This window comes from Oncorhynchus mykiss, chromosome 5 (assembly GCF_013265735.2).
Source record: "Oncorhynchus mykiss isolate Arlee chromosome 5, USDA_OmykA_1.1, whole genome shotgun sequence".
In the NCBI taxonomy this organism is placed as follows: Eukaryota; Metazoa; Chordata; class Actinopteri; order Salmoniformes; family Salmonidae; genus Oncorhynchus; species Oncorhynchus mykiss.
In genome coordinates, this window is record NC_048569.1 from 556,776 (window position 1) to 582,468 (window position 25,693).

The window sequence follows — 25,693 nt, forward strand, 5'->3', positions numbered from 1 at the left end:
CTGTAGGTTACAGGTTACACTGTAGGTTATAGGTTATACTGTAGGTTACAGGTTATACTGTAGGTTATACTGTAGGTTACAGGTTATACTGTAGGTTACAGGTTATACTGTAGGTTACATGTTATACTGTAGGTTACAGGTTGTAGGTTATACTGTAGGTTATAGGTTATACTGTAGGTTATAGGTTATACTGTAGGTTACAGGTTACAGGTTATACTGTAGGTTACAGGTTACACTGTAGGTTACAGGTTACACTGTAGGTTATAGGTTATACTGTAGGTTATAGGTTATACTTTAGGTTGCAGGTTATACTGTAGGTTTTAGGTTACAGGTTATACTGTAGGTTACAGGTTACACTGTAGGTTATAGGTTATACTGTAGGTTATACTGTAGGTTACAGGTTATACTGTAGGTTATAGGTTATACTGTAGGTTACAGGTTATAGGTTATACTGTAGGTTACAGGTTACAGGTTATACTGTAGGTTACATGTTATACTGTAGGTTACAGGTTACACTGTAGGTTATAGGTTATACTGTAGGTTACAGGTTATACTGTAGGTTATACTGTAGGTTACAGGTTATACTGTAGGTTACAGGTTATACTGTAGGTTACATGTTATACTGTAGGTTACAGGTTGTAGGTTATACTGTAGGTTATAGGTTATACTGTAGGTTATAGGTTATACTGTAGGTTACAGGTTACAGGTTATACTGTAGGTTACAGGTTATACTGTAGGTTACAGGTTACACTGTAGGTTATAGGTTATACTGTAGGTTATAGGTTATACTGTAGGTTGCAGGTTATACTGTAGGTTTTAGGTTGTACTGTAGGTTTTAGGTTGTACTGTATGTTATAGGTTATAATGTAGGTTACAGGTTATACTGTAGGTTATAGGTTATTTTGTAGGTAATAGGTTATACTGTAGGTTACAGGTTACAGGTTATACTGTAGGTTACAGGTTACAGGTTATACTGTAGGTTACAGGTTATACTGTAGGTTATAGGTTATACTGTAGGTTATAGGTTATACTGTAGGTTACAGGTTACAGGTTATACTGTAGGTTACATGTTATACTGTAGGTTACAGGTTACACTGTAGGTTATAGGTTATACTGTAGGTTACAGGTTATACTGTAGGTTATACTGTAGGTTACAGGTTATACTGTAGGTTACAGGTTATACTGTAGGTTACATGTTATACTGTAGGTTACAGGTTGTAGGTTATACTGTAGGTTATAGGTTATACTGTAGGTTATAGGTTATACTGTAGGTTACAGGTTATACTGTAGGTTACAGGTTACACTGTAGGTTACAGGTTACACTGTAGGTTATAGGTTATACTGTAGGTTATAGGTTATACTTTAGGTTGCAGGTTATACTGTAGGTTTTAGGTTATACTGTAGGTTATAGGTTATATTGTAGGTTATAGGTTATACTGTAGGTTATAGGTTACACTGTATGTTATATGTTGTACTGTAGGTTACAGGTTACAGGTTATACTGTAGGTTATAGGTTATACTGTAGGTTACAGGTTACACTGTATGTTATAGGTTGTACTGTAGGTTACAGGTTACAGGTTATACTGTATGTTATAGGTTGTACTGTAGGTTATACTGTAGGTTACAGGTTACACTGTAGGTTATAGGTTATACTGTTGGTTACAGGTTATACTGTAGGTTATAGGTTATACTGTAGGTTACAGGTTACACTGTAGGTTATAGGTTATACTGTAGGTTACAGGTTATACTCTAGGTTACATGTTATACTGTAGGTTACAGGTTACACTGTAGGTTACAGGTTATACTGTAGGTTACAGGTTATATTGTAGGTTACAGGTTATACTGTAGGTTACAGGTTATACTGTAGGTTATACTGTAGGTTACAGGTTACACTGTAGGTTATAGGTTATACTGTTGGTTACAGGTTATACTGTAGGTTATAGGTTATACTGTTTGTTATAGGTTATACTGTAGGTTACAGGTTACACTGTAGGTTATAGGTTATACTGTAGGTTACAGGTTATACTCTAGGTTACATGTTATACTGTAGGTTACAGGTTACACTGTAGGTTATAGGTTATACTGTAGGTTACAGGTTATACTGTAGGTTATACTGTAGGTTACAGGTTATACTGTAGGTTACAGGTTATACTGTAGGTTACATGTTATACTGTAGGTTACAGGTTGTAGGTTATACTGTAGGTTATAGGTTATACTGTAGGTTATAGGTTATACTGTAGGTTACAGGTTACAGGTTATACTGTAGGTTACAGGTTATACTGTAGGTTACAGGTTACACTGTAGGTTATAGGTTATACTGTAGGTTATAGGTTATACTGTAGGTTGCAGGTTATACTGTAGGTTTTAGGTTGTACTGTAGGTTTTAGGTTGTACTGTATGTTATAGGTTATAATGTAGGTTACAGGTTATACTGTAGGTTATAGGTTATTTTGTAGGTAATAGGTTATACTGTAGGTTACAGGTTACAGGTTATACTGTAGGTTACAGGTTACAGGTTATACTGTAGGTTACAGGTTATACTGTAGGTTATAGGTTATACTGTAGGTTATAGGTTATACTGTAGGTTACAGGTTACAGGTTATACTGTAGGTTACATGTTATACTGTAGGTTACAGGTTACACTGTAGGTTATAGGTTATACTGTAGGTTACAGGTTATACTGTAGGTTATACTGTAGGTTACAGGTTATACTGTAGGTTACAGGTTATACTGTAGGTTACATGTTATACTGTAGGTTACAGGTTGTAGGTTATACTGTAGGTTATAGGTTATACTGTAGGTTATAGGTTATACTGTAGGTTACAGGTTATACTGTAGGTTACAGGTTACACTGTAGGTTACAGGTTACACTGTAGGTTATAGGTTATACTGTAGGTTATAGGTTATACTTTAGGTTGCAGGTTATACTGTAGGTTTTAGGTTATACTGTAGGTTATAGGTTATATTGTAGGTTATAGGTTATACTGTAGGTTATAGGTTACACTGTATGTTATATGTTGTACTGTAGGTTACAGGTTACAGGTTATACTGTAGGTTATAGGTTATACTGTAGGTTACAGGTTACACTGTATGTTATAGGTTGTACTGTAGGTTACAGGTTACAGGTTATACTGTATGTTATAGGTTGTACTGTAGGTTATACTGTAGGTTACAGGTTACACTGTAGGTTATAGGTTATACTGTTGGTTACAGGTTATACTGTAGGTTATAGGTTATACTGTAGGTTACAGGTTACACTGTAGGTTATAGGTTATACTGTAGGTTACAGGTTATACTCTAGGTTACATGTTATACTGTAGGTTACAGGTTACACTGTAGGTTACAGGTTATACTGTAGGTTACAGGTTATATTGTAGGTTACAGGTTATACTGTAGGTTACAGGTTATACTGTAGGTTATACTGTAGGTTACAGGTTACACTGTAGGTTATAGGTTATACTGTTGGTTACAGGTTATACTGTAGGTTATAGGTTATACTGTTTGTTATAGGTTATACTGTAGGTTACAGGTTACACTGTAGGTTATAGGTTATACTGTAGGTTACAGGTTATACTCTAGGTTACATGTTATACTGTAGGTTACAGGTTACACTGTAGGTTATAGGTTATACTGCAGGTTACAGGTTATACTCTAGGTTACATGTTATACTGTAGGTTACAGGTTACAGGTTACACTGTAGGTTATAGGTTATACTGTAGGTTACAGGTTATACTCTAGGTTACATGTTATACTGTAGGTTACAGGTTATACTGTAGGTTATAGGTTATACTGTAGGTTATAGGTTATACTGTAGGTTATACTGTAGGTTATAGGTTATACTGTAGGTTATAGGTTATACTGTAGGTTACAGGTTATACTGTAGGTTATACTGTAGGTTATACTGTAGGTTATAGGTTATACTGTAGGTTATAGGTTATACTGTAGGTTACAGGTTATACTGTAGGTTATACTGTAGGTTATAGGTTATACTGTAGGTTATAGGTTATACTGTAGGTTACAGGTTACAGGTTATAGGTTATACTGTAGGTTACAGGTTACAGGTTATACTGTAGGTTACAGGTTATACTGTAGGTTATAGGTTATACTGTAGGTTACAGGTTACAGGTTATACTGTAGGTTACAGGTTACACTGTAGGTTATAGGTTATACTGTAGGTTATACTGTAGGTTACAGGTTATACTGTAGGTTATAGGTTATACTGTAGGTTACAGGTTATACTGTAGGTTACAGGTTATACTGTAGGTTATAGGTTATACTGTAGGTTATAGGTTATACTGTAGGTTACAGGTTACAGGTTATACTGTAGGTTACAGGTTACACTGTAGGTTATAGGTTATACTGTAGGTTATACTGTAGGTTACAGGTTATACTGTAGGTTATAGGTTATACTGTAGGTTACAGGTTATAGGTTATACTGTAGGTTACAGGTTACAGGTTATACTGTAGGTTACATGTTATACTGTAGGTTACAGGTTACACTGTAGGTTATAGGTTATACTGTAGGTTACAGGTTATACTGTAGGTTATACTGTAGGTTACAGGTTATACTGTAGGTTACAGGTTATACTGTAGGTTACATGTTATACTGTAGGTTACAGGTTGTAGGTTTCACTGTAGGTTATAGGTTATACTGTAGGTTATAGGTTATACTGTAGGTTACAGGTTACAGGTTATACTGTAGGTTACAGGTTATACTGTAGGTTACAGGTTACACTGTAGGTTATAGGTTATACTGTAGGTTATAGGTTATACTGTAGGTTGCAGGTTATACTGTAGGTTTTAGGTTGTACTGTATGTTATAGGTTATAATGTAGGTTACAGGTTATACTGTAGGTTACAGGTTACAGGTTATACTGTAGGTTACAGGTTATACTGTAGGTTACAGGTTATACTGTAGGTTATAGGTTATACTGTAGGTTATAGGTTATACTGTAGGTTACAGGTTACAGGTTATACTGTAGGTTACATGTTATACTGTAGGTTACAGGTTACACTGTAGGTTATAGGTTATACTGTAGGTTACAGGTTATACTGTAGGTTATACTGTAGGTTACAGGTTATACTGTAGGTTACAGGTTATACTGTAGGTTACATGTTATACTGTAGGTTACAGGTTGTAGGTTATACTGTAGGTTATAGGTTATACTGTAGGTTATAGGTTATACTGTAGGTTACAGGTTACAGGTTATACTGTAGGTTACAGGTTACACTGTAGGTTACAGGTTACACTGTAGGTTATAGGTTATACTGTAGGTTATAGGTTATACTTTAGGTTGCAGGTTATACTGTAGGTTTTAGGTTACAGGTTATACTGTAGGTTACAGGTTACACTGTAGGTTATAGGTTATACTGTAGGTTATACTGTAGGTTACAGGTTATACTGTAGGTTATAGGTTATACTGTAGGTTACAGGTTATAGGTTATACTGTAGGTTACAGGTTACAGGTTATACTGTAGGTTACATGTTATACTGTAGGTTACAGGTTACACTGTAGGTTATAGGTTATACTGTAGGTTACAGGTTATACTGTAGGTTATACTGTAGGTTACAGGTTATACTGTAGGTTACAGGTTATACTGTAGGTTACATGTGATACTGTAGGTTATAGGTTATACTGTTGGTTATAGGTTATACTGTAGGTTACAGGTTATACTGTAGGTTATAGGTTACAGGTTATACTGTAGGTTACAGGTTATACTCTAGGTTACATGTTATACTGTAGGTTACAGGTTACACTGTAGGTTATAGGTTATACTGTTGGTTACAGGTTATACTGTAGGTTATAGGTTATACTGTTTGTTATAGGTTATACTGTAGGTTACAGGTTACACTGTAGGTTATAGGTTATACTGTAGGTTACAGGTTATACTCTAGGTTACATGTTATACTGTAGGTTACAGGTTACACTGTAGGTTATAGGTTATACTGCAGGTTACAGGTTATACTCTAGGTTACATGTTATACTGTAGGTTACAGGTTACAGGTTACACTGTAGGTTATAGGTTATACTGTAGGTTACAGGTTATACTCTAGGTTACATGTTATACTGTAGGTTACAGGTTATACTGTAGGTTATAGGTTATACTGTAGGTTATAGGTTATACTGTAGGTTATACTGTAGGTTATAGGTTATACTGTAGGTTATAGGTTATACTGTAGGTTACAGGTTATACTGTAGGTTATACTGTAGGTTATACTGTAGGTTATAGGTTATACTGTAGGTTATAGGTTATACTGTAGGTTACAGGTTATACTGTAGGTTATACTGTAGGTTATAGGTTATACTGTAGGTTATAGGTTATACTGTAGGTTACAGGTTACAGGTTATAGGTTATACTGTAGGTTACAGGTTACAGGTTATACTGTAGGTTACAGGTTATACTGTAGGTTATAGGTTATACTGTAGGTTACAGGTTACAGGTTATACTGTAGGTTACAGGTTACACTGTAGGTTATAGGTTATACTGTAGGTTATACTGTAGGTTACAGGTTATACTGTAGGTTATAGGTTATACTGTAGGTTACAGGTTATACTGTAGGTTACAGGTTATACTGTAGGTTATAGGTTATACTGTAGGTTATAGGTTATACTGTAGGTTACAGGTTACAGGTTATACTGTAGGTTACAGGTTACACTGTAGGTTATAGGTTATACTGTAGGTTATACTGTAGGTTACAGGTTATACTGTAGGTTATAGGTTATACTGTAGGTTACAGGTTATAGGTTATACTGTAGGTTACAGGTTACAGGTTATACTGTAGGTTACATGTTATACTGTAGGTTACAGGTTACACTGTAGGTTATAGGTTATACTGTAGGTTACAGGTTATACTGTAGGTTATACTGTAGGTTACAGGTTATACTGTAGGTTACAGGTTATACTGTAGGTTACATGTTATACTGTAGGTTACAGGTTGTAGGTTTCACTGTAGGTTATAGGTTATACTGTAGGTTATAGGTTATACTGTAGGTTACAGGTTACAGGTTATACTGTAGGTTACAGGTTATACTGTAGGTTACAGGTTACACTGTAGGTTATAGGTTATACTGTAGGTTATAGGTTATACTGTAGGTTGCAGGTTATACTGTAGGTTTTAGGTTGTACTGTAGGTTTTAGGTTGTACTGTATGTTATAGGTTATAATGTAGGTTACAGGTTATACTGTAGGTTATAGGTTATTTTGTAGGTAATAGGTTATACTGTAGGTTACAGGTTACAGGTTATACTGTAGGTTACAGGTTACAGGTTATACTGTAGGTTACAGGTTATACTGTAGGTTATAGGTTATACTGTAGGTTATAGGTTATACTGTAGGTTACAGGTTACAGGTTATACTGTAGGTTACATGTTATACTGTAGGTTACAGGTTACACTGTAGGTTATAGGTTATACTGTAGGTTACAGGTTATACTGTAGGTTATACTGTAGGTTACAGGTTATACTGTAGGTTACAGGTTATACTGTAGGTTACATGTTATACTGTAGGTTACAGGTTGTAGGTTATACTGTAGGTTATAGGTTATACTGTAGGTTATAGGTTATACTGTAGGTTACAGGTTACAGGTTTTACTGTAGGTTACAGGTTACACTGTAGGTTACAGGTTACACTGTAGGTTATAGGTTATACTGTAGGTTATAGGTTATACTTTAGGTTGCAGGTTATACTGTAGGTTTTAGGTTACAGGTTATACTGTAGGTTACAGGTTACACTGTAGGTTATAGGTTATACTGTAGGTTATACTGTAGGTTACAGGTTATACTGTAGGTTATAGGTTATACTGTAGGTTACAGGTTATAGGTTATACTGTAGGTTACAGGTTACAGGTTATACTGTAGGTTACATGTTATACTGTAGGTTACAGGTTACACTGTAGGTTATAGGTTATACTGTAGGTTACAGGTTATACTGTAGGTTATACTGTAGGTTACAGGTTATACTGTAGGTTACAGGTTATACTGTAGGTTACATGTTATACTGTAGGTTACAGGTTGTAGGTTATACTGTAGGTTATAGGTTATACTGTAGGTTATAGGTTATACTGTAGGTTACAGGTTACAGGTTATACTGTAGGTTACAGGTTATACTGTAGGTTACAGGTTACACTGTAGGTTATAGGTTATACTGTAGGTTATAGGTTATACTGTAGGTTGCAGGTTATACTGTAGGTTTTAGGTTGTACTGTAGGTTTTAGGTTGTACTGTATGTTATAGGTTATAATGTAGGTTACAGGTTATACTGTAGGTTATAGGTTATTTTGTAGGTAATAGGTTATACTGTAGGTTACAGGTTACAGGTTATACTGTAGGTTACAGGTTACAGGTTATACTGTAGGTTACAGGTTATACTGTAGGTTATAGGTTATACTGTAGGTTATAGGTTATACTGTAGGTTACAGGTTACAGGTTATACTGTAGGTTACATGTTATACTGTAGGTTACAGGTTACACTGTAGGTTATAGGTTATACTGTAGGTTACAGGTTATACTGTAGGTTATACTGTAGGTTACAGGTTATACTGTAGGTTACAGGTTATACTGTAGGTTACATGTTATACTGTAGGTTACAGGTTGTAGGTTATACTGTAGGTTATAGGTTATACTGTAGGTTATAGGTTATACTGTAGGTTACAGGTTACAGGTTATACTGTAGGTTACAGGTTACACTGTAGGTTACAGGTTACACTGTAGGTTATAGGTTATACTGTAGGTTATAGGTTATACTTTAGGTTGCAGGTTATACTGTAGGTTTTAGGTTATACTGTAGGTTATAGGTTATATTGTAGGTTATAGGTTATACTGTAGGTTATAGGTTACACTGTATGTTATATGTTGTACTGTAGGTTACAGGTTACAGGTTATACTGTAGGTTATAGGTTATACTGTAGGTTACAGGTTACACTGTATGTTATAGGTTGTACTGTAGGTTACAGGTTACAGGTTATACTGTATGTTATAGGTTGTACTGTAGGTTATACTGTAGGTTACAGGTTACACTGTAGGTTATAGGTTATACTGTTGGTTACAGGTTATACTGTAGGTTATAGGTTATACTGTAGGTTACAGGTTACACTGTAGGTTATAGGTTATACTGTAGGTTACAGGTTATACTCTAGGTTACATGTTATACTGTAGGTTACAGGTTACACTGTAGGTTACAGGTTATACTGTAGGTTACAGGTTATATTGTAGGTTACAGGTTATACTGTAGGTTACAGGTTATACTGTAGGTTATACTGTAGGTTACAGGTTACACTGTAGGTTATAGGTTATACTGTTGGTTACAGGTTATACTGTAGGTTATAGGTTATACTGTTTGTTATAGGTTATACTGTAGGTTACAGGTTACACTGTAGGTTATAGGTTATACTGTAGGTTACAGGTTATACTCTAGGTTACATGTTATACTGTAGGTTACAGGTTACACTGTAGGTTATAGGTTATACTGCAGGTTACAGGTTATACTCTAGGTTACATGTTATACTGTAGGTTACAGGTTACAGGTTACACTGTAGGTTATAGGTTATACTGTAGGTTACAGGTTATACTCTAGGTTACATGTTATACTGTAGGTTACAGGTTATACTGTAGGTTATAGGTTATACTGTAGGTTATAGGTTATACTGTAGGTTATACTGTAGGTTATAGGTTATACTGTAGGTTATAGGTTATACTGTAGGTTACAGGTTATACTGTAGGTTATACTGTAGGTTATACTGTAGGTTATAGGTTATACTGTAGGTTATAGGTTATACTGTAGGTTACAGGTTATACTGTAGGTTATACTGTAGGTTATAGGTTATACTGTAGGTTATAGGTTATACTGTAGGTTACAGGTTACAGGTTATAGGTTATACTGTAGGTTACAGGTTACAGGTTATACTGTAGGTTACAGGTTATACTGTAGGTTATAGGTTATACTGTAGGTTACAGGTTACAGGTTATACTGTAGGTTACAGGTTACACTGTAGGTTATAGGTTATACTGTAGGTTATACTGTAGGTTACAGGTTATACTGTAGGTTATAGGTTATACTGTAGGTTACAGGTTATACTGTAGGTTACAGGTTATACTGTAGGTTATAGGTTATACTGTAGGTTATAGGTTATACTGTAGGTTACAGGTTACAGGTTATACTGTAGGTTACAGGTTACACTGTAGGTTATAGGTTATACTGTAGGTTATACTGTAGGTTACAGGTTATACTGTAGGTTATAGGTTATACTGTAGGTTACAGGTTATAGGTTATACTGTAGGTTACAGGTTACAGGTTATACTGTAGGTTACATGTTATACTGTAGGTTACAGGTTACACTGTAGGTTATAGGTTATACTGTAGGTTACAGGTTATACTGTAGGTTATACTGTAGGTTACAGGTTATACTGTAGGTTACAGGTTATACTGTAGGTTACATGTTATACTGTAGGTTACAGGTTGTAGGTTTCACTGTAGGTTATAGGTTATACTGTAGGTTATAGGTTATACTGTAGGTTACAGGTTACAGGTTATACTGTAGGTTACAGGTTATACTGTAGGTTACAGGTTACACTGTAGGTTATAGGTTATACTGTAGGTTATAGGTTATACTGTAGGTTGCAGGTTATACTGTAGGTTTTAGGTTGTACTGTATGTTATAGGTTATAATGTAGGTTACAGGTTATACTGTAGGTTACAGGTTACAGGTTATACTGTAGGTTACAGGTTATACTGTAGGTTACAGGTTATACTGTAGGTTATAGGTTATACTGTAGGTTATAGGTTATACTGTAGGTTACAGGTTACAGGTTATACTGTAGGTTACATGTTATACTGTAGGTTACAGGTTACACTGTAGGTTATAGGTTATACTGTAGGTTACAGGTTATACTGTAGGTTATACTGTAGGTTACAGGTTATACTGTAGGTTACAGGTTATACTGTAGGTTACATGTTATACTGTAGGTTACAGGTTGTAGGTTATACTGTAGGTTATAGGTTATACTGTAGGTTATAGGTTATACTGTAGGTTACAGGTTACAGGTTATACTGTAGGTTACAGGTTACACTGTAGGTTACAGGTTACACTGTAGGTTATAGGTTATACTGTAGGTTATAGGTTATACTTTAGGTTGCAGGTTATACTGTAGGTTTTAGGTTACAGGTTATACTGTAGGTTACAGGTTACACTGTAGGTTATAGGTTATACTGTAGGTTATACTGTAGGTTACAGGTTATACTGTAGGTTATAGGTTATACTGTAGGTTACAGGTTATAGGTTATACTGTAGGTTACAGGTTACAGGTTATACTGTAGGTTACATGTTATACTGTAGGTTACAGGTTACACTGTAGGTTATAGGTTATACTGTAGGTTACAGGTTATACTGTAGGTTATACTGTAGGTTACAGGTTATACTGTAGGTTACAGGTTATACTATAGGTTACATGTTATACTGTAGGTTACAGGTTGTAGGTTATACTGTAGGTTATAGGTTATACTGTAGGTTACAGGTTATACTGTAGGTTACAGGTTACACTGTAGGTTATAGGTTATACTGTAGGTTATAGGTTATACTGTAGGTTGCAGGTTATACTGTAGGTTTTAGGTTGTACTGTAGGTTTTAGGTTGTACTGTATGTTATAGGTTATAATGTAGGTTACAGGTTATACTGTAGGTTATAGGTTATTTTGTAGGTAATAGGTTATACTGTAGGTTACAGGTTACAGGTTATACTGTAGGTTACAGGTTACAGGTTATACTGTAGGTTACAGGTTATACTGTAGGTTATAGGTTATACTGTAGGTTATAGGTTATACTGTAGGTTACAGGTTACAGGTTATACTGTAGGTTACATGTTATACTGTAGGTTACAGGTTACACTGTAGGTTATAGGTTATACTGTAGGTTACAGGTTATACTGTAGGTTATACTGTAGGTTACAGGTTATACTGTAGGTTACAGGTTATACTGTAGGTTACATGTTATACTGTAGGTTACAGGTTGTAGGTTATACTGTAGGTTATAGGTTATACTGTAGGTTATAGGTTATACTGTAGGTTACAGGTTACAGGTTATACTGTAGGTTACAGGTTACACTGTAGGTTACAGGTTACACTGTAGGTTATAGGTTATACTGTAGGTTATAGGTTATACTTTAGGTTGCAGGTTATACTGTAGGTTTTAGGTTATACTGTAGGTTATAGGTTATATTGTAGGTTATAGGTTATACTGTAGGTTATAGGTTACACTGTATGTTATATGTTGTACTGTAGGTTACAGGTTACACTGTAGGTTATAGGTTATACTGTAGGTTATAGGTTATACTTTAGGTTGCAGGTTATACTGTAGGTTTTAGGTTATACTGTAGGTTATAGGTTATATTGTAGGTTATAGGTTATACTGTAGGTTATAGGTTACACTGTATGTTATATGTTGTACTGTAGGTTACAGGTTACAGGTTATACTGTAGGTTATAGGTTATACTGTAGGTTACAGGTTACACTGTATGTTATAGGTTGTACTGTAGGTTACAGGTTACAGGTTATACTGTATGTTATAGGTTGTACTGTAGGTTACAGGTTGCCATTTGGGAACTGATTGTGTGATATGACAATTCCAGCAGCAGGCGTGTCCAGTCCACAACTGTCTGCTGATTCTTGCCAGCTCTAATCTACTGTACAGTATAATGTTACAACCTCTCTTTCTCTTTCTCTTCCTCTCTCTCTCTCTTTCTCTCTCTCTCTCTCTGTCTTTCTTTCTCTCTTTCTCTCTTTCTCTCGTTCTCTCTCTCTCTCTTTCTCTTTCTCTCTCTCTCTCTTTCTCTCTCTCTCTGTCTTTCTTTCTCTCTTTCTCTCTTTCTCTCTTTCTCTCTTTCTCTGTCTTTCTTTCTCTCTTTCTTATTTAGTTATTGTATATCATATGATTATTGTTTGCTTAGGGTGTTAAACCCAACATCCCCCTCTCTTCTCCACTCTCCCTCTCTTCCCCCTCTCTTCCTCCTCTCCTCCTCTCTTCCCCCTCTCTTCCTCCTCTCCTCCCCCCTCCTCCTCTCTTCCCCCTCTCTTCCTCCTCTCCTCCTCTCTTCTCACCTTCTCCACTCTCCCTCTCTTCTCCCTCTCTTCCTCCTCTCCTCCTCTCTTCTCACCTCCTTCTCCACTTTCCTCCCTCACTTCCCCTCTCTCCTCCTCTCCCTCCACTCTCCTCCCTCTCTTCCTCCACTCTCCTCCCTCTCTTCCCCTCTCTTCCTCCACTCTCCTCCCCCTCTTCCCCTCTCTACTCCTTTCCCCAACAGAGAGCTCAGGCAGCGTTGCAGGCGGTCAATGCAGTGCATTCTGGGAACATGGCGATGGGCGGTTCAGCATCGGGCAGTGATGGAGCCTTGATGCCGGGACAGAGCCCCGTGCTGCGCATCATTGTAGAAAACCTCTTCTACCCTGTATCACTGGAGGTCCTACACCAGGTAACCCTGACCCCTGACCTCTAACCACTTCTGCCCTGTATCACTGAAGTTGCTACACCAGGTAACCCTGACATCTGACCTCTAACCTCTTTTACCCTGTATCACTGGAGGTCCTACACCAGGTAACCCTGACCCCTGACCTCTAACCTCTTCTACCCTGTATCACTGTAGGTCCTACACCAGGTAACCCTGACATCTGACCTCTAACCTCTTTTACCCTGTATCACTGGAGGTGCTGCACCATTGCACTATGGCTCTATCTCAATAGTCCCTCCCCTTTGACCTTCTCCGAATGCTCTTTGAGAAGATGCGGAGAGAGGAATCAAGGAAAGATGAATTGAGAGGAGCCCAGATCATAACACAGAATACTGAATGAGAGTATGGTGCTAAGTAGCCTAAGAGAAATGTTTATATGAACTTGGTTTTTGTTTTGCCTCCGTAGATCTTCTCTAAGTTCGGGACGGTCCTGAAGATCATCACTTTCACCAAGAACAACCAGTTCCAGGCCCTGCTACAATATGCTGAACCGATGAATGCCCACCACGCCAAAGTGGTAGGTACTGACTCTATAAATGCCCACCACACCAGTGGTACGTACTGACTCAATAAATGCCCACCACGCCAAAGTGGTACATACTGACTCTTTAAATGCCCACCACGCCAGTGGTATGTACTGACTCTATAAATTCCCACCACACCAGTGGTACGTACTGACTCTATAAATGCCCACCTCGCCAAAGTGGTACATACTGACTCTATAAATGTCCACCACACCAGTGGTACGTACTGACTCTATAAATGCCCACCACACCAGTGGTACGTACTGACTCTATAAATGTCCACCACGCCAGTGGTATGTACTGACTCTATAAATGCCCACCACGCCAAAGTGGTACATACTGACTCTATAAATGCCCACCACACCAGTGGTACGTACTGACTCTATAAATGCCCACCACGCCAGTGGTATGTACTGACTCTATAAATGCCCACCACACCAGTGGTACGTACTGACTCTATAAATGTCCACCACGCCAGTGGTATGTACTGACTCTATAAATGCCCACCACGCCAAAGTGGTACATACTGACTCTATAAATGCCCACCACACCAGTGGTACGTACTGACTCTATAAATTCCCACCACGCCAGTGGTACGTACTGACTCTATAAATGCCCACCACCCCAGTGGTATGTACCACATGGGGTGGAAATGGCTAGGCTAGGTCTTTGGCTAGGTCCTTGGCTAGGTATTTGGCTAGGTCTTTGGCTAGGTCTCTGGCTAGGTCTCTGGGTAGGCCTTTGGCTAGGTCTTTGGCTAGGTCTTGGGTAGGCCTCTGGCTAGGTTTTTGGCTATGTCTTTGGCTAGGTCTTGGGTAGGCCTATGGCTAGGTCTTTGGCTAGGTCTAGGTCTTTGGCTAGGTCTTTGGCTAGGTCTTTGGTAGGCCTCTGGCTAGGTCTTTGGCTAGGTCTTTGGCTAGGTCTTTGGCTAGGTCTTTGGTAGGCCTCTGGCTAGGTCTTTGGCTAGGTCTTTGGCTAGGTCTTTGGCTAGGTCTTTGGTAGGCCTCTGGCTAGGTCTTTGGCTAGGTCTTTGGCTAGGTCTCTGGCTAGGTCTCTGGCTAGGTCTTTGGCTAGGTATTTGGATGTCAGACAACCTGATGTAACTGTGAGGAATAGCAGCACAGCTCTAAAACATCACGCAGCAGTCAGAAGAGGCAGGAGAGAGCATAACAAAGATCTCATCCTGAAGCCGGATCTAGAGTCTGTCTATTTCTGTCCTGATGTGTTTGGATAAAAGCCTTAATAATGTCAGATATGTCCTGATGTGTTTGGATAAAAGCATTAAAATAATATCAGATATATTCCCTCTCAGCTCAGTTTAGCCCAGATAAGTCTTGGTCTCCATTACAACCCTTGGTTCTATCTAGCCTTTTGGTCTTTTTCCCAATACATCCCAATACAACCCCAACCATGCTGTATCAAATTTGATTGGTCACATACACATATTTAGCAGATGTTATTGTGGGTGTAGCAAAACATTACCCAAACATGCTTCAGTCTAGCTTGAACATGAAGGGAATCAGGTGCTCGACTGAGGGACTTGATAAAAAAACATTTGAAAAAACATACCTTACTCCAGGACACTTCAACAGGTCACTATCCCAAAATAAAGAAAAATGAGCTCTCGGTTTCTTCATAGATGTGTGTTTGGACGAGAGATGTGTTTTACTGCCTGGCCTCCTCCATCTCCATGCAACACCTGGCTGTAGCTAGAGCCCACAAATCTCAAATCACACACACCAGCCACCAGTGTTGTAGTCGAGTCACTAAAACCCAAGGCCAATTCGAGACACGAGTCCCCATGGCTGAAGTCTGACTCGAGTCCAAGTCCGAGTCCCCAATGGTCGGGTCACGAGTCGAGTCCATCAATTTATAATAGGTCTTATTATGCAATTGTTTATAGTCGCCACCAGGTGGCAGTATATCACCACTCCCTCATGAAAAGACCCAACTAATTTACTATTCATCACTAACCTCACAGGTTCTACTCAATGCCCGTGTTTCACTACTTATTTACTACATAAATGAATGGTAATTCAGGCTCTCAGCTAATTTTTTGTAAACGCCCACTGACATTGTTTTATTGTAGAGTGAAAACTAAGGGAGAAGAATACATGCTTGTGATTAGGAAACTCATTAGGACCATACTAACTTCAGCCCACAACGTCCATGGGGAGAGCACGCTTTACCACTAAGGGACAGATTAGTTGGGTCAACAACGTAAGACAGTCTGGTGTTCCACTTGTTTGTTTCAGTAGCATGAATCGTTCCTGTTCAGACCAAGGTGAAGAACGGAATAATTGAAGGAATGAATCACTTATCACCTGTGGACGGTGGGGCTTCCAGCAAGACACAGATTAAATTTGCTTTGTATCTGCATCAAATGGTCATGGTACTTCCAAGAGTACTGGGAACAAAAAAAAACCCAGGTCAAATTATGACGTTGTTGATCTTCAGGTCTGAAAGTCGGAGCTCTAGAAAGATGCTAGAGTTTCCAACTTAGAATTCCAAGTTGGATGACTGTTCAAAATGATTTTTCCCAGTCAGATCGTGTTTTTTAGAGTTTCTAGTTGTCTTGAACACACTGAAGTCGGAAGTGAAAGATATCCGAGTTCCCAGTTGTTTTGAACACGGCATTAGTCTCAACGGAGGGAGGGAGCCTCTCATGGTCCCTGCTCTTTCCTTGCTTTCCTCCAGTGAGACTGGCCAGAGAGACACCGTCTTCCACCTGATGGCAAAACTCCAGCCACACTGCATCTGCCTCAAATTCATAGCCACATGTTTGGTGATCGACTAGCAATGCCTTGAAGATCGACCAGGTTGGCGACCACTGTCCTACAGGTTCTTACCTTTTGAGCTATTTCCCTTTTTTGTGTCTGATGAACAACAGAGGTTACATGCCCTGTGTCCAGTCCAAGTTTTTTTGAAGGAGGGGTTGGGGGACAAGGGGGTGAGATGGAGAGGTAGAGCAGTCTCCCTGGAAGGACTGCTCTACGGAGGAGCTTGTTGTTCTATATCCTCTGAGTGGTACAGTAACTGCTCTACGGAGGAGCTTGTTGTTCTATATCCTCTGAGTGGTACAGTAACTGCTCTACAGAGGAGCTTGTTGTTCTATATTCTCTGAGTGGTACAGTAACTGCTGCTCTACAGAGGAGCTTGTTGTTCTATATTCTCTGAGTGGTACAGTAACTGCTCTACAGAGGAGCTTGTTGTTCTATATCTTCTGAGTGGTACAGTAACTGCTCTACAGACGAGCTTGTTGTTCTATATCCTCTGAGTGGTACAGTAACTGCTCTACAGACGAGCTTGTTGTTCTATATCCTCTGAGTGGTACAGTAACTGCTGCTCTACAGAGGAGCTTGTTGTTCTATATCTTCTGAGTGGTACAGTAACTGCTCTACAGAGGAGCTTGTTGTTCTATATCCTCTGAGTGGTACAGTAACTGCTGCTCTACAGAGGAGCTTGTTGTTCTATATTCTCTGAGTGGTACAGTAACTGTAGTGACCCATATTATGTCATTACTGTCATTTCCTTCTAGATGTTAAACACTGTGGTTTTCTGATGATGGGAGAAGTTATTTGTCCCTCTGTGCACTACACTATAAAGGGGCAATTCGTTCTTCACTAGGACCATGTCTTTCTCTATGTCTCAGTTTATGGAGGTCTGAGAGATATTAAAACGTAACTGTGAGCCAGTTACCATGAAATAGTTTACACAATTCTGAATACTTTGGTATACAATTGGCCCAATGAAAGTCTGTCCTTTTCAATTGGTTGATCTAACACCCATTCTGTTTGTCTGTCTCTCTCCAGACTTTGGATGGCCAGAACATCTATAACGCGTGCTGCACTCTGCGTGTGGAGTTCTCCAAGCTGACCAGCCTGAATGTGAAGTACAACAACGACAAGAGCCGAGACTTCACCCGCCTGGACCTTCCCTCCGGAGACGGACAGCCCACCATGGACCCTGGTATGACCGCCGCCTTCGGTGAGATCAAACACAGTTATTACTAAGACCAAGAACAGTTAGAATTTCCCATAAGCTAATGTCACTCTTAGCCCCCCATGCTAAACAGTCTCATCCACTTCCTTTCTGTCCCCTTCACCCTTCTTCTCTGTCCAATCCATGTCCTGTCTCCTCCCTCTGTCTCATTCACAACTCGTCCAATTAGCTACTGTTCTCACTCTATATAAAGCTCCTTGTGGAACTGTGACGTCAGCGAATGAGTCCCGGTGAAGGGTATAGATTGTTCGACAATACCCTGTCATCCATCTCCTGCACGGTTTAATGGTTATTCTGTTTACGGTTGAAAACTCTACCTCTTATCAGTGTTGTTGTGTTGGCTGATTTGGGTAAATAATTTCCCTTAGAATGATGTGATTTCTCCTATTACTGCCATTTAAAATGGTTAATTCCTAGCCAGGGACGTTGTGGATGTCTGTTGTTGGTTGGCTGGTTCCCTGGCTGCTGATGATGGTGATGATGATGATGATGGTGATGGTGTTCCTGTGTGTCTATGTGATGTTAATGCTATCAGCTTGGAGCACACTGCAGCACACATACATCAAATAGAAATCTTGTCTTTTTATCATTCGATACAAAGGCCACGTTGTCCTACTGCCCACAGAACTGAGCCGCCGCTCAGGGTGTGTGTGTGTGTGTGTGTGTGTGTTTTCTCAGTATCTCCAGCAACCCTCTGTTCAGACAGCTCTTCTGATTTATAAAGCAGCCTGGAACAACAAGATGCACCACCACCCACCCCCTTCCTAATCACACACACACACACACACACACACACACACACACACACACACACACACACACACACACACACGACCCAAGGTGGGTGGTTGCTGGTGAATTCACCATTATTAAACCATGATGTCCCATTATTAAACCGTGATGTCCCATTATTAAACCATGATGTCCCATTATTAAACCATGATGTCCCATTATTAAACCATGATGTCCCATTATTAAACTTGATGTCCCATTATTAAACCGTGATGTCAGATTATTAAACCATGATGTCCCATTATTAAACCGTGATGTCCCATTATTAAACCATGATGTCCCTTTATTAAACCATGATGTCAGATTATTAAACCATGATGTCAGATTATTAAACCATGATGTCCCATTATTAAACCATGATGCCCCATTATTAAACTGTGATGTCAGATTATTAAACCATGATGCCCCATTATTAAACTGTGATGTCAGATTATTAAACCGTGATGTCAGATTATTAAACCGTGATGTCCCATTATTATACCATGATGTCCCATTATTAAACCATGATGTCCCATTATTAAACCATGATGTCCCTTTATTAAACCATGATGTCAGATTATTAAACCATGATGTCAGATTATTAAACCATGATGTCCCATTATTAAACCATGATGCCCCATTATTAAACTGTGATGTCAGATTATTAAACCATGATGCCCCATTATTAAACTGTGATGTCAGATTATTAAACCGTGATGTCAGATTATTAAACCGTGATGTCCCATTATTATACCATGATGTCCCATTATTAAACCATGATGTCCCATTATTAAACCATGATGTCCCATTATTAAACAATGATGTCCCATTATTAAACAATGATGTCCCATTATTAAACCATGATGTCCCATTATTAATCAATAATGTCCCATTATTAAACCATGATGTCCCATTATTAAACCATGATGTCCCATTATTAATCAATAATGTCCCATTATTAAACCATAATGTCCCATTATTAAACCATGATGTCCCATTATTAAACCATGATGTCCCATTATTAATCAATAATGTCCCATTATTAAACCATGATGTCCCATTATTAAACCGTGATGTCCCATTATTAAACTGTGATGTCCCTGTTATGGAGAGTGAATGAGGACCCAAAAGCGAATCAACTTAAACAGAGCTTCTTTAATTACCAAACATAGGTAGGCTCAGATGGACCGGCAGATTCCGACAGGACAGGACAAGGTTACAGCAAACATGACGGCAGTCTGGTTCAGGCATGAATGACACAAACAAACAAGAATCCGACAAGGACAGGAGCAGAAACAGAGGGAGATATAGGGACCTAATCAGAGGGAAAAAGGGAACAGGTGGGGAACGGGGTGAATGGGTAGTTAGGAGGAGACAGGGAACAGCTGGGGGAAAGAAGGGGAGAAAATGTAACCTAACACGACCAGCAGAGGGAGACAGGGTGAAGGGAAAGGACAGAGACAAGACAACATGACAGTACCCCCCCACTCACCGAGCGCCTCCTGGCGCACTCGAGGAGGAAACCTGGCGGCAACGGAGGAAATCATCAATCAGCGCACGGTCCAGCACGTCCCGAGAGGGAACCCAACTCCTCTCCTCAGGACCGTACCCCTCCCAGTCAACTAGGTACTGATGACCACGGCCCCGAGGACGCATGTCCAAGATTTTACGGACCCTGTAGATAGGTGCGTCCTCGACAAGGATGGGGGGGGGGGGGGGGAAGACGAGCGGGGGCGCGAAGAACGGGCTTAACACAGGAGACATGGAAGACCGGGTGGACGCGACGAAGATATCGCGGAAGAAGAAGTCGCACTGCGACAGGATTAATGACCTGAGAGATACGGAATGGACCAATGAACCGCGGGGTCAACTTGCGAGAAGCCGTCTTAAGGGGAAGGTTCTGAGTGGAGAGCCAAACTCTCTGACCGCGACAATATCTAGGGCTCTTCGTTCTACGCTTATTAGCAGCTTTCACAGTCTGCGCCCTATAACGGCAAAGTGCAGACCTGACCCTCTTCCAGGTGCGCTCGCAACGTTGGACAAAAGCCTGAGCGGAGGGGACGCTGGACTCGGCGAACTGAGATGAGAACAACGGAGGCTGGTACCCGAGGCTACTCTGAAAAGGAGATAGCCCGGTCGCAGACGAAGGAAGCGAGTTGTGGGCGTATTCTGCCCAGGGGAGCTGTTCTGACCAAGACGCAGGGTTGCGAAAAGAAAGACTGCGTAAGATGCGACCAATAGTCTGATTGGCCCGTTCTGCTTGACCGTTAGACTGGGGGTGAAAGCCGGAAGAGAGACTGACGGAAGCCCCAATCAAACGGCAAAACTCCCTCCAAAATTGAGACGTGAATTGCGGACCTCTGTCCGAAACGACGTCTGACGGAAGGCCATGAATTCTGAAAACATTCTCGATGATGATTTGTGCCGTCTCTTTAGCAGAAGGAAGCTTAGCAAGGGGAATGAAATGAGCCGCCTTAGAGAACCTATCGACAACCGTAAGAATAACAGTCTTCCCCGCTGACGAAGGCAGTCCGGTGACAAAATCTAAGGCGATGTGAGACCACGGTCGAGAGGGAATAGGAAGCGGCCTGAGACGGCCGGCAGGAGGAGAGTTACCGGACTTAGTCTGCGCGCAGACCGAACAAGCAGCCACGAAACGACGCGTGTCATGCTCCCGGGTGGGCCACCAGAAACGCTGGCGAATGGAAGCAAGCGTACCCCGAACGCCAGGGTGGCCGGCTAACTTGGCAGAGTGAGCCCACTGAAGAACGGCCAGACGAGTAGGAACGGGAACGAAAAGAAGGTTCCTAGGACAAGCGCGCGGCGACGGAGTTTGAGTGAGTGCTTGCTTTACCTGCCTCTCAATTCCCCAGACAGTCAACCCGACAACACGCCCCTCAGGGAGAATCCCCTCGGGGTCAGTGGAGGCTACTGAAGAACTGAAGAGACGAGACAAAGCATCAGGCTTGGTGTTCTTAGAGCCCGGACGATAAGAAATCACGAACTCGAAACGAGCGAAAAACAGCGCCCAACGCGCCTGACGCGCATTAAGTCGTTTGGCAGAACGGATGTACTCAAGGTTCCTATGGTCAGTCCAAACGACAAAAGGAACGGTCGCCCCCTCCAACCACTGTCGCCATTCGCCTAGGGCTAACCGGATGGCGAGCAGTTCGCGGTTACCCACATCATAGTTACGTTCCGACGGCGACAGGCGATGAGAAAAATACGCGCATGGGTGGACCTTGTCGTCAGAGAGGGAGCGCTGAGAAAGGATGGCTCCCACTCCCACCTCTGACGCGTCAACCTCGACAACGAACTGTCTAGAGACGTCAGGTGTAACAAGGATAGGAGCGGATGTAAAACGATTCTTGAGGAGATCAAAAGCTCCCTGGGCGGAAACGGACCACTTAAAGCACGTCTTGACAGAAGTAAGGGCTGTGAGAGGAGCTGCCACCTGACCGAAATTACGGATGAAACGACGATAGAAGTTCGCGAAGCCGAGAAAGCGCTGCAGCTCGACGCGTGACTTAGGGACGGGCCAATCAATGACAGCTTGGACCTTAGCGGGATCCATCTTAATGCCTTCAGCGGAAATAACAGAACCGAGAAATGTGACGGAGGAGGCATGAAAAGTGCACTTCTCAGCCTTCACAAAAAGACAATTCTCTAAAAGGCGCTGGAGGACACGTCGAACGTGCTGAACATGAATCTGGAGTGACGGTGAAAAAATCAGGATATCGTCAAGGTAAACGAAAACAAAGATGTTCAGCATGTCTCTCAGGACATCATTGACTAATGCCTGAAAGACAGCTGGAGCGTTAGCGAGGCCGAAAGGAAGAACCCGGTATTCAAAGTGCCCTAACGGAGTGTTAAACGCCGTCTTCCACTCGTCCCCCTCCCTGATGCGCACGAGATGGTAAGCGTTACGAAGGTCCAACTTAGTGAAAAACCTGGCTCCCTGCAGGATCTCGAAGGCTGAAGACATAAGAGGAAGCGGATAACGATTCTTCACTGTTATGTCATTCAGCCCTCGATAATCTATGCAGGGGCGCAGAGACCCGTCCTTCTTCTTGACAAAAAAAAACCCCGCTCCGGCGGGAGAGGAGGAGGGGACTATGGTACCGGCGTCAAGAGCTACAGACAAATAATCTTCGAGAGCCTTACGTTCGGGAGCCGACAGAGAGTATAGTCTACCCCGGGGGGGGGTGGTTCCCGGAAGGAGATCAATACTACAATCATACGACCGGTGTGGAGGAAGAGAGGTGGCCCTGGACCGACTGAACACCGTGCGCAGATCGTGATATTCCTCCGGCACCCCTGTCAAATCACCAGGCTCCTCCTGTGAAGAAGAGACAGAGGAAACAGGAGGGATAGCAGACATTAAACATTTCACATGACAAGAGACGTTCCAGGAGAGGATAGAATTACTAGACCAATTAATGGAAGGATTATGACAAACTAGCCAGGGATGGCCCAAAACAACAGGTGTAAAAGGTGAACGAAAAATTAAAAAAGAAATGGTTTCACTATGATTACCAGAAACAGTGAGGGTTAAAGGTAGCGTCTCACGCTGAATCCTGGGGAGAGGACTACCATCCAGGGCGAACAAGGCCGTGGGCTCCTTTAACTGTCTGAGAGGAATGTCATGTTCCCGAGCCCAGGTCTCGTCCATAAAACAGCCCTCCGCCCCAGAGTCTATTAAGGCACTGCAGGAAGCTGACGAACCGGTCCAGCGTAGATGGACCGACAAGGTAGTGCAGGATCTTGAAGGAGAGACAGGAGTAGTAGCGCTCACCAGTAGCCCTCCGCTTACTGACGAGCTCTGGCCTTTTACTGGACATGAAGTGGCAAAATGACCAGCGGAACCGCAATAGAGACAGAGGCGGTTGGTGATTCTCCGTTCCCTCTCCTTAGTCGAGATGCGGATACCTCCCAGCTGCATGGGCTCAGCACCCGAGCCGGCAGAGGAAGATGGTAGTGATGCGGAGAGGGAGGCGACGGAGAGCGCGAGCTCCTTTCCACGAGCTCGGTGACGAAGATCAACCCGTCGCTCAATGCGAATAGCGAGTTCAATCAAGGAATCCACGCTGGAAGGAACCTCCCGGGAGAGAATCTCATCCTTTACCTCTGCGCGGAAACCCTCCAGAAGACGAGCGAGCAAGGCCGGCTCGTTCCAGCCACTGGAGACAGCAAGAGTGCGAAACTCAATAGAGTAGTCTGTTATGGATCGATTGCCTTGACATAGGGAAGACAGGGCCCTGGAAGCCTCCTCCCCAAAAACAGATCGATCAAAAACCCGTATCATCTCCTCCTTAAAGTCTTGATACTGGTTAGTACACTCAGCCCTTGCCTCCCAGATTGCCGTGCCCCACTCACGAGCCCGTCCAATAAGGAGAGATATGACGTAGGCGACACGAGCAGTGCTCCTGGAGTAAGTGTTGGGCTGGAGAGAAAACACAATATCACACTGGGTGAGGAACGAGCGGCATTCAGTGGGCTCCCCAGAGTAACACGGCGGGTTATTGATTCTGGGCTCCGGAGATTCGAAAGCCCTGGAAGTGGCCGGTGGATCGAGGCGGAGATGGTGAACCTGTTCTGTGAGGTTGGAGACTTGGGTGGCCAGGGTCTCAACGGCATGTCGAGCAGCAGACAATTCCTGCTTGTGTCTGCCTAGCATCGCTCCCTGGATCTCGACGGCTGAGTGGAGAGGATCCGAAGTCGCTGGGTCCATTCTTGGTCGGATTCTTCTGTTATGGAGAGTGAATGAGGACCCAAAAGCGAATCAACTTAAACAGAGCTTCTTTAATTACCAAACATAGGTAGGCTCAGATGGACCGGCAGATTCCGACAGGACAGGACAAGGTTACAGCAAACATGACGGCAGTCTGGTTCAGGCATGAATGACACAAACAAACAAGAATCCGACAAGGACAGGAGCAGAAACAGAGGGAGATATAGGGACCTAATCAGAGGGAAAAAGGGAACAGGTGGGGAACGGGGTGAATGGGTAGTTAGGAGGAGACAGGGAACAGCTGGGGGAAAGAAGGGGAGAAAATGTAACCTAACACGACCAGCAGAGGGAGACAGGGTGAAGGGAAAGGACAGAGACAAGACAACATGACAGTCCCATTATTAAACCATGATGTCCCATTATTAAACCATGATGTCCCATTATTAAACCGTGATGTCCCATTATTAAATCACAGTCAACTGGTTCAACCAACCGTCATCATGTGTTGTTGTTGAGACACCTAGCTCTCTGCTGTCCTGAGGAGGAAACTGGTTGGTTCTGTAGAGTAAAGACTGCGTCCCAAATGGCAAAATTCCCTATATTGCTCACTATATGGGCACTGGTCAAAAGTAGTGCACTATGTAGGGAATAACGAGCCATTTGGGACCTAACTCTCCTGTCTGTGAGAGTGAAATGCTTGTCTGGACTGAGCCTGTGAACATTCTTCTTTAATAAACTGTGAACCTTCCAACATTTTAATTTCCTGTACTGCCATTCCAACAACTCCCTCTATGAGGAAATTGAAATGCAGTGTTCCGTTTGGGATTGCTTTGTGTTGTTTTGAGGGGCAAAAAGAAGAATGTGTTTTATGGAATTTCACAGATTGTAGGGGGCTTGAATTTGGAATCTCAGCATTGAATATTCAGAATGTTGTGAATGGTTACTTTTATACAGGAGGGGAGAGTGGGGTAAGTTGATCCACCCTTGTTTCTTGGAAACTTTACACAAAATTAACAATTTGACCAAATATTTAGGAAGATGTCATAATTTCATGGAGTTTGTGAAGGAGAAACCAGATGGAAAAACTGGTAAGCCATTTAGGCTCAAAAGATAGTCAAGTCAAGGTCAAATGATTTATTATTAGAGAAGTCATAATGCTTATGGGGCGGT

General features: G+C 41.5%; 1 protein-coding gene across 8 annotated transcripts in view; it reads left to right on the top strand.

Annotated features, from left to right (window-relative positions):
- The window catches only part of LOC110524924 (polypyrimidine tract-binding protein 3-like), a 116,855-nt gene that overhangs the window by 74,351 nt on the left and 16,811 nt on the right, over positions 1-25,693 (top strand). For all 8 annotated transcript variants that reach the window (XR_005051597.1, XM_036976560.1, XM_036976559.1 and 5 more), the window contains 3 exons: positions 13,292-13,459; positions 13,902-14,012; positions 17,832-18,006. Coding sequence is in view for 7 of the 8 variants with exons in the window: in XM_036976560.1 (XP_036832455.1) it covers positions 13,292-13,459; positions 13,902-14,012; positions 17,832-18,006 (454 nt within the window). In the remaining variant the exon portion in view is untranslated. The remainder of the gene's footprint in view (positions 1-13,291; positions 13,460-13,901; positions 14,013-17,831; positions 18,007-25,693) is intronic.